Source organism: Microcebus murinus, unplaced genomic scaffold (assembly GCF_040939455.1).
Source record: "Microcebus murinus isolate Inina unplaced genomic scaffold, M.murinus_Inina_mat1.0 scaf084_hap2_Mmur4.0, whole genome shotgun sequence".
Lineage (NCBI taxonomy): Eukaryota > Metazoa > Chordata > Mammalia > Primates > Cheirogaleidae > Microcebus > Microcebus murinus.
The window spans coordinates 30,252-39,482 of NW_027439030.1; the positions used below are offsets into that span (position 1 = coordinate 30,252).

Below are 9,231 nucleotides of genomic sequence, written 5' to 3' on the forward strand. Positions count from 1 at the left end.
AAAGGCTAGAGATTCAGATCCTTGTCCCCAGTGCCCCAACTGCGGAATATTGGTTTGCACATCTGCCTATTATTGACTAGCCATGGGACAGGCTCTAACAACGCCGTTGTCCAACCTGGTGAGCCATTTTAAGGATGTCAGGGCAAGGGCACACAACCTGTCCCTAGGGGTCAAGAAGGGAAAGTTTGTTACCCTTTGTGAGGCCGAGTGGCCCACGTTTGGAGTGGGGTGGCCCAGGGAGGGCTCGTTTGATGCCTCCTTGATCAAAAAGGTAAAAGGGGTGGTATTTGGCCACCACGGACACCCTGATCAGATCCCCTATATTGTGGTCTGGCAAGACTGGGTTTGAGACCCGCCATCCTGGCTGAAGGCCCCCCTACCTGCCCCGAGGGAAAAGGCGGAAGTTCTGGCAGTTAAAGAAGTCAGAAAGGGGGGGCGGGGCACGGAGTCCGAGGTCCATTGGGACACCAGTGTTGCTGGACTCCAATCTCTACCCAGACCTGACAGGTCTCGAATAAAACACGCCTCCACCCTATAATCCTGGGGCAGCCTCTGCAGCTCCCCCGGCCCAGGAGGACGCGGGACCACCGGCAGCATGGCCGGCCTATGAAATCAGACAGCAGACTGGCCGGGCCCCAGACCCGGAGCCCTTAAAGGCGCTCCCTCTGAGAGCAGTGGGACCCCTAGGGAAGGACAGAGCACAGACATTCCAATATTGGCCCTCCTCTACCAGTGATCTTTACAATTGGAAGGCTCAAAACTCAAACTTCTCTGAGAACCCCAGAGATCTCATTAACCTTTTAGATTCTGTTCTTTTTACACATCAGCCCACTTGGGATGATTGCCAGCAGCTGCTCAAGGTGCTTTTCACCACAGAAGAAAGAGAAAGAATTCAGGGGGAGACACGGAAGCTGGCCCCGGGTGAAGATGGCAGACCTGCCACGAATCCACAGACCATTGATCAGACCTTCCCCCTTGAATGGCCACCCTGGGACTACAATGAGGCTAAAGGTAGGGAGCGTCTCCAGGTCTACCGCCAGACTCTGATGGCCGGTCTCCTTATGGCGGCGCGAAAGCCGACCAATTTGGCCAAGGTAGGAGATGTTCGTCAGGGGCTGGAGGAGAGCCCGGCAGCATACTTAGAGAGGATCATGGAGGTCTTCCGGCAGTACACCCCCATAGATCCCACTATGGAAGGCAGCAAGCCACTGTTATGATGGCGTTTGTTAATCAGGCAGCCCCAGACATCAGGCGCAAGGTGCAGAGAATAGATAGATTAGGCAAGAAGACTCTGCAGGACCTGTTAGAAGTGGCAGAAAAGGTCTATAACAATAGAGAAACGCCAAAAGAGAGGTTAGAGAGGATCGGGATAGAAGATAGGAAATTCCAAGCTGGAGAGGCGCGTAAAGCAAACAAAGAAATGGCAAAAATCCTGCTAGCCGCCACGAGAGGGGGGCAGACAGGGTCAGAGGAGAGGAGAAGGCCCCAGCGAGAGAGGCTAGGCAAGGATCAATGTGCTAATTGCAAGGAGCATGGGCACTGGGCCCGAGAATGCCCCAAAAAGAAAGGGGGGCGAAGACTTAGAGGTCCTGAAAAAGTCATGGTTGCAGGACAGGTGACAGATGAATAGGAAAGACGGGGTTCAGTCCCCCTCCCCGAACCTAGGGTAACTTTGCAAGTAGAGGGGAACCCAGTCAGCTTCCTCATAAATACAGGAGCTAAACTATATCGGTGGACCACACGGCGGAGATTAAATTTGGGTTCAGGACAAGTGAGTCACGCCTTTATGGTCATCCCTGAGTGCCCCACACCGCTACTGGGAAGAGACATCCTTACCAAGCTTAAGGCTATCAACAGCCCCAGGTCACTCAGATCTTGACCCTGACACAGGCAAATAAATATAGACTGTACCAGCCCATAAAGAGCAGAGAAAAAGGCATGGAACAATGGCTCTGTAAATTTCCCATGGCGTGGGCCAAGACAGGGGGCACAGGATGGGCAAAACACCGGCCGCCTCTTTACGTTGAGTTAAAACCCGGAGCCGAGCCAGCCCGAGTCAGACAGTACCCCATGTCCCAGGAAGCCAGAGTGGGAATTACGCCCCACATTCAGAGACTCCTGGACAGTGGGATTCTCCGGAAATGCCAGTCGGCCTGGAACACCCCCCTGTTGCCGGTGAAGAAACCGGGGTATAAGGACTAAAAGGCTCGACCTCTGTATAAAGGGTGTAAGGCGGGGAGAGCATGAGAGTGGACTGTGCAAATGGAAGACGCTTTTCAAGCCCTGAGGGCAGCCATGCTAAAAGCCCCGGCCCTAGCACTCCCTGACAAAAGAGTTTCACCTGTTCATAGACGAGAAGAGGGGAATAGCTAAGGGCGTACTCACACAGGCCCTAGGGCCCTGGAAAAGGCCAGTGGCATACTTGTAAAAAAAAAAAAAAAAATTAGATCCGGTGGCGGCGGGGGTGGCCTGCGTGCCTGCGAATAATCGCAGCCACAGCCCTGTTGGTCAAGGACGCTGACAAGCTTACTTTGGGGCAGAGACTGTTAACCACCACGCCACACGCTATAGGAGTTCTAAAGCAGCCGCTAGGGTGATAGATCACAAATGCAAGGCTGACCCATTACCAAGGGCTCCTGCTTGATGCACCCCGAGTTGAGTTCCAAACCCCCACTGTCCTAAACCCCGCAATGCTTCTACCAAACCCCGATTCTGCCGCGCCTGAACACGACTGCCTCGAGATCTTGGCTGAGACCCAGATGGCTCGGCAGGAACTGCAGGACCGCCCCCTTCCGAGCAGCGACCTAACTTGGTTCACGGACGGGAGCAGTTTCGTCCGCGATGGACACAGGTATGCGGGGGCGGCCATAGTCTATGATCAAGGCAAACTTGTCTGGGCGGCATGCCTTCCACAGGGAACATCTGCCCAAAAGGCAGAATTGATCGCACTGACAGAAGCTCTTAGTCGGGCCCGAGGGAAGAGGCTGACAGTATATACTGACAGCTGCTATGCTTTTGGTACTGTGCACATACATGGAGCCCTCTACAGAGAAAGGGGGTTCATCACAGCAGAAGGGAAGGAGATTAAGCACAAGCCCGAAATACTCCACTTGCTAGAAGCTGTCTTGCTGCCAAAGGCAGTGGCGGTAGTCCACACCCCTAGACATCAGGGTGGAGACTCACTGGAGGCACGGGGCAATCGAAGGGCAGATGCCGAGGCTAAAAGAGCAGCAAAAGGCGCTGCGCCACCCCACATTCTGCATATAAGCCTACCACCCCTGGGCATGGGACAGATACCTCCTCTGCCAGACTACTCCAGCGCAGATGAAGCCTGGGCTACAAAACAGCTAAATGTGCAAAAAGACGAAGAACGCCGCCTGATAGTGCCAGAGACTTTGGGACGTCACCTGTTAACGCACCTACACCAGACCACACATTTAAGAAAGAGAAAAATGCTACAACTATTAAACACCGCCCAGCTTAGGTTCATGTCGCAGGGACAAGTGGCGAGCGACATCGACCGGGACTGCCAAGCCTGTCAAGTCATGCATCCGGGGAGGGCCAAAGGGACCCACGCAGGTACGAGGGAAAGGGGGAGGCAGCCAGGGCTGTTCTGGGAAGTAGATTTTACAGAAGTAAAGCCTGGAAAATATGGGACCAGTATCTGCTAGTTATGGTGGATGCGTTCTCCGGGTGGGTAGAGGCTTTCCCCACTAAGAGAGAGACTGCTCTAACGGTAGCCAAGAAAATATTAGAAAAAAAAATAGTTCCTAGGTATGGACTGCTAGAAGGAATAGGATCAGATAATGGACCTGCTTTTGTCAGCCAAGTTAGTCAGGGACTGGCCCAGGCTCTGGGACCAATTGGAAACTGCATTGTGCCTATAACCCCCAGAGCTCAGGGCAGGTGGAGAGAATGAACAGAACAATAAAGGAGACTCTGACTAAATTGGCCCTAGAGACTGGCGGGGACTGGGTGACCCTCCTTCCCTTCGCCCTGTTCTGAGCCCGGAACACCCCCTATCATTTAGGTTTAACCCCCTTTGAAATCATGTATGGCACTCCTCCGCCCGTGGTCCCCAGGGTGAGCCCCGAGGCTCTCCCAAAACACCCCAAACACGTGTTGCAAGCCGTACAAGCTCTGCAGCGCGTTCACAGCCGAGTGTGGCCGGCCCTCCGCGCCATATACCAGGCCACAGGGCTGGGGGCGGGTAGTGCTGAACATTCTTATCACCCACACCAGTCGGGGGACTGGATGTGGGTAAAAAGACATAACAGCAAAACCCTCGAGCCTAAATGGAAGGGCCCCTTTCAAGTTATCCTTGTTACTCCCACTGCCCTCAAGGTGGATGGAATATCAACCTGGATACACCACTCCCACGTGAGGTCGGCTAGCAAGAGCGACCAAGAGCAGTGCCAGAGCCAGTGGAAGGCAACGGTGGATCCGGAGAACCCCCTAAAGACCAGGCTGACCCGAGTGACACCAGCATAGATGAACTTAGTGACTCCAGTCCTCTTTGGAGTACTGGTCATACTAGTTGGAGTCGGACTTGGGACTGTAGCACCTAGAGGTTGGACTCCGTCGCAGAGATGCATGCTAGGCTTGTTTTATATCTTTTATGTGGGTGCTTTGGGGTTACTTTGCTTGTGGGCAGGAGTGTGGCAACCGTGATAAATAGCAATCCCCACCAACCTCATAACCTCACATGAGAGATTGCCAATCAAGAGACTCATAAAGTCTAGAATGTGACTTCAGGGGTAGGCCCCGTAAACGGATGGTGGCCAGACCTTATGTTTAACCTAGAAGAAATAAGCCCCATCAGCGTGAGTGAGCCCCCAGGGGCGCCCGGCCCTCGGCCAAGTGGGATTGTGTCACCACAGGCAGTAGGGCCCAACCAGATGCTGCACCCACGGCCGGCCACGGTGCACCCCAAACCAGTGATAAAGTTAGGGACAAACTCACTCACCCTAGGGAGCCCCATAAGCACGGTGCCTAAGTAAAACTTAGAGATCCTCTGTGAAAGATGTTGACAGCTGCATACGAAGCAGTGAGAATGGCCGTCAATTTCAACCTCTCCACAGAAGCCTCCCCTAGGTCATGTCAATGGGACCGTAAAGGCCCTGGTCTCACTTTTCAGTCAGTTCTTGGCAAGGGGACCTGCCTGGGAACAGTGCCACTCAGCCATGCACAGCTCTGTGCCGGGGGTAACAGTAATAAATCAAACAGGAAAAAAAAAAATGGGTCATTCCCGGGCCAAGTGGATGGTGGATTTGCTCCAAAACCAGTTTAACCCCTTGCCTTAGCCTATCAGTTTTTAATAAATCTAAAAATACTGTGTTATGGTGTTAGTGTTCCCTAAAATAATATACCATACAGTAGAGACCATATACACCAGCAGGGCAGGCCAAGGGGTCACTAACCTAATTTTCCAAAAAAAAAAGAGAACCCCTTGCAGCCATTACCCTGGCCACACTTTTTGGCTTGGGGGCAATAGGAGCAGGGACTGGTATCTCCTCCCTAGCGATGCAACAGAGAGGGTTCAGCACCTTGAGAGCAGCCATTAATAAAGACATTGCAAAAATAGAAGAGTCTATCTCCCATCTAGAAAAGTCTCTGACCTCCCTGTCCGAAGTAGTACTACAAAATCGGAGGGGGCTATATCTAGTGTTCCTTCAACAGGGGGGACTATGTGCTGCCCTCCAAGAAGAGTGCTGTTTCTATGCAGACCACACAGGAGTCGTCAGGGAATCTATGGCTAAAGTTAGAAAAGAGCTTGCCTGCCACAAGCGGGAAAACGAGCTGCAGGCAGGTTGGTTTAAATCTTGGTTTAACAGCTCCCCTTGGCTAACTACCCTTATCTCAACGCTATTAGGACCACTAGTAATTCTGCTCTTAGTCTTTACATTCGGACCCTGCATATTAAACAAGATAATAACCTTTGTAAAAGAAAGGGTTAATACAGTACAGCTTTTAGTGTTGCAGCCGCAGTATCAAAAGCTCTAGTCAGGTAGCACAGACTTGAAACCTTTAGAAGACCCAAGAGACGAGCAAGAGTGCTCGACCAGCTTCTAAAGAAAGGGGGGAATGTGAGGGGTCGAGACATTGCACACCTGCAAGGCCCACACCCCAGTGAAGCCGGAACTAACATCCGGCTTCTGGAAACTGTTGCTTGCTTGCCATGGAAACCGTTGCTTGCTTGCTTGATTGCGCCAACTTTGCATTGTTCGGACCCCTGTATAGTGGGGCTGTCAGCCAACCAATCATGTTAAAGGTCAATGCATGATCCACGCGTGATCAGCCACTGCATAGCATATGCACCATAGGGATAAAAGGCACGCTGCAACCCCAGTCGGGGTCCTTGCCTGCAAGAGTGACCACTGCGTTGGTGCTCTGGGGCTTAGACCCTGGCTAGCCAGAAAATAAACCTCCTCTTGTGTAATTACATCCTCGATGTCTCTGCTTTTCTGTCTGGTGGGGCTGTGGAAGGTCGGTCCCTAACGCTGGGGTGGCAGGAGCTTCCCAGTCCACTGCAGTCAGCAGCAATTTCAGGAAATTCCAAGGGAACAGTCAGAAGGAGACACAAGGCCTCGATGGGTCACTTGGGCAGAAAGGGAAATTCTCTGAAGCGGCCTTTCCCGTGGAGACTTACCCTCGCCCAGCTCCTTCCCATAAGAACCCAGCAGAAGAACCCAGACAATGACAACCTCAGCAGTCCTGGGAGAGAAGTTTGGCTAAGCACCAGGGCCACACTTCTGAGCTTCTGGGTGCCCTAGCGGACACACGCCCCCTGGTGGCGAGCCCCAGAGTGTGGACAGACCCCACCTGAAATCAACCTCCCAGGGGAGCCCAGCTCAGCATCCTGGTGACCACTGTCTCCACCCATTGCTCCTTCTCCATCCAGGACAGGTCTCCGGAAGAAGAGCAGGTTTAAGAAGGAAAAGCCAACCTTGAACACACAGCAAGTGGGGGCTTCATGGCAACCTGTGTCCAGACCTGTGTTCCTGCAGCCCCTCCTGATTCTGGGCTGGGGACCCAGAAAGGAAGGGCCACATGCCCTACAGGCATTGGATATCAGGGGGCTGGAGGGGAAGACAGTTTTTGCTGGGGACTGCACAGCCCTGTGCTCTTCAGAAAGGATCTGGGCAGCAAAGGGACCGAGTGAAGGCAGCTTCTGTGGCCCCCAGGACACTGTGGCATTGGGCTATAGTCTCTGCACAGCTCCATGGGACTGGACCTAGTTCCCTCATTGAGGAAAGATGCCAGGGAGGAAGAAAAAGGAGACTCTACTTAGAATTCGGAATGGGAGCGGAGACGTGCACTGCTTTGCTTTAGACTTTATTTATGGCCATGATTGTTCTCTTATGGCCACGGGTACCCCATTGAGTCATAATCCCTGACTTTTGATAGGGGTTGAGCCTCGGTGCAGCTGCACCGCCCCCCCCCTCGTGAAGCCCAGTGTGGAGGGCCAGGGGTTGCACCCGCACAGCAACCTGACTCTCTGGAGAGCACTCCTGGGGTGAGCCCAACCTCCCTAACATTTACCCAGTGAGCTCTGAAGCAAATGTCAGCCTCTTATTTCATCTCAGTTTGTATCCCTGGGTTGTGTGTTAGTGTGTGTGTGTGCCAGGGGGAGGGCTGTGTGTTTAGAGAGGGGAAATATTTATTTTTAAAAAGTGTCTGGTGTCTTCAGATTGCATATGAAACTGTTGCATGGATTTCGAGTGGGGCCGCATGGAAGGACACTCAGTGGCCTGACCCTACAGCTTTCAGGGCCTTGGTCCTCCAGGACGACCCTCCCTGGCCATCTTCACAGCTTCAGCACTGACGTGCTCCACACCAATGCCCACTTCAAGTTTTCCGTGAATCTGAGCTCACTTGCTGTTTTCACACCCAACAGGGATCTGATAACAGCACAGGGTGCCCTGAAGGCTCCGTGTCCTCAGCTGTTACACTGAGAGAAGAAACCAAGACACCTATGGAGATGCCTCCCAGCTACAAAAGGAACTTATCCCGGGAATCTGTGTCCCCTTCTGCAAGTGCTTTCTCTATTGAGACCACACTCACAGTGACCCCAAAACACAGAGGACTCAGAGCCGGGTCTGAGGAAGCCCGGGAATTCCTGGGAATTTTCCAGCACACAACAGGCACTCAGCATAAATTACCAGAGACTGAGTGACTGGGGTCCAAACATGACTGTCACTCCATGTCAGAGGAGAGGTAGTTGTCAGGGATGTGGACTTGTGGGTCCAAGGGAGGGAAACTGAGGCAGGGCAGTGACTATAGGTGAGGGTCCATCCCTGGGGTACACAGAGCAGATGCTGCTGAGAGCGGGAAGGCCCAGCTGCCCCAGGAAAGGGCCTGGCAGTCCTTATTGCCATCCTCTGGCTTGCCTGTCCTTCTGTCTATTCCCGTGACTGCAGCACTAGAGAAAACCCTCATAGGGAAACATTGACACTGTCCTGCATGGCAGGAAGGACTTAGAATCCACCTGTCCTCTTCAAACCCCTCCTCAGGTCATCACTCTCACCCCCTGACTTTCAAGAAAGCACCGACCTCTACAATCCATAGGTCTATACCCAACTCGCCGATGCCATCCACAGCTAAGGAAAGAGTATCTTCAGGGCATAGAAGTATAAAAGCTATCACACCCGCTTGGTGTAACTCATTTCATTCCTCCCTCCCACAAACCCCGGAAGTTTCCTTCTGGCAGTTTTCCAGCCACCACTCTCTCCCTTGTCTCCTTCCTGGCCTGTGAGAGAGACTCCCCCTTTGGGATCACGTCTTCCTTCTTTACAGAGGATTCCTGCAGCAGGAGAGGACCTTGCCCACTGTGTTGCCCCTTTCCCTGGAGTCCTAGAGACTGTCAGAGACTGAGCTTTCTGAGGACTGAATTCTGGGTGCTGAGCTGGATGAGGAAACCCAGACTCTGAGGGGGATTTCATCTAGTATGTCTGAAATCCAAGGGTAGCTTTCCTAAGAGATTAAAATCCCTGAGCATGGCTGAACTTATCAAGTGTTTCTAGGGCAACATAATCAAAGGGAGTCCATGGGTTCAAGTCACAAGAAACACTGGTTATGTGTCCTCTGGAAAGACCCCTGTTGTGAGCACCTTCCCGCCAATGCCTGCTAAGTTGACACCTGAGGACTACAAGCCAGGTTGATGGCTTTCTCCCCATCCCCACCCCATGTACACGGGTATCTTCAGAGGCAGGAGAGGTCCCTGACCACCTT

General features: G+C 52.8%; 1 protein-coding gene across 2 annotated transcripts; it reads left to right on the top strand.

Moving 5' to 3' along the window:
• The first annotated feature begins 459 nt into the window (after positions 1-459).
• On the top strand, positions 460-9,018 carry LOC142869529 (uncharacterized). Of its 2 annotated transcripts, none has more exons than XM_075999950.1 (2): positions 460-3,579; positions 7,898-9,018. In XM_075999950.1, exons 1-2 carry the CDS (start codon positions 2,691-2,693, stop codon positions 7,903-7,905), a joined length of 897 nt encoding a protein of 298 aa, XP_075856065.1. In that variant the 5' UTR covers positions 460-2,690; the 3' UTR covers positions 7,906-9,018. The 2 variants fall into 2 exon arrangements, with proteins under 2 accessions (XP_075856065.1, XP_075856064.1); XM_075999949.1 differs by lacking the exon at positions 7,898-9,018 and adding an exon at positions 4,345-6,444 and having other exon boundaries at positions 461-3,579.
• Positions 9,019-9,231: the final 213 nt, after the last annotated feature.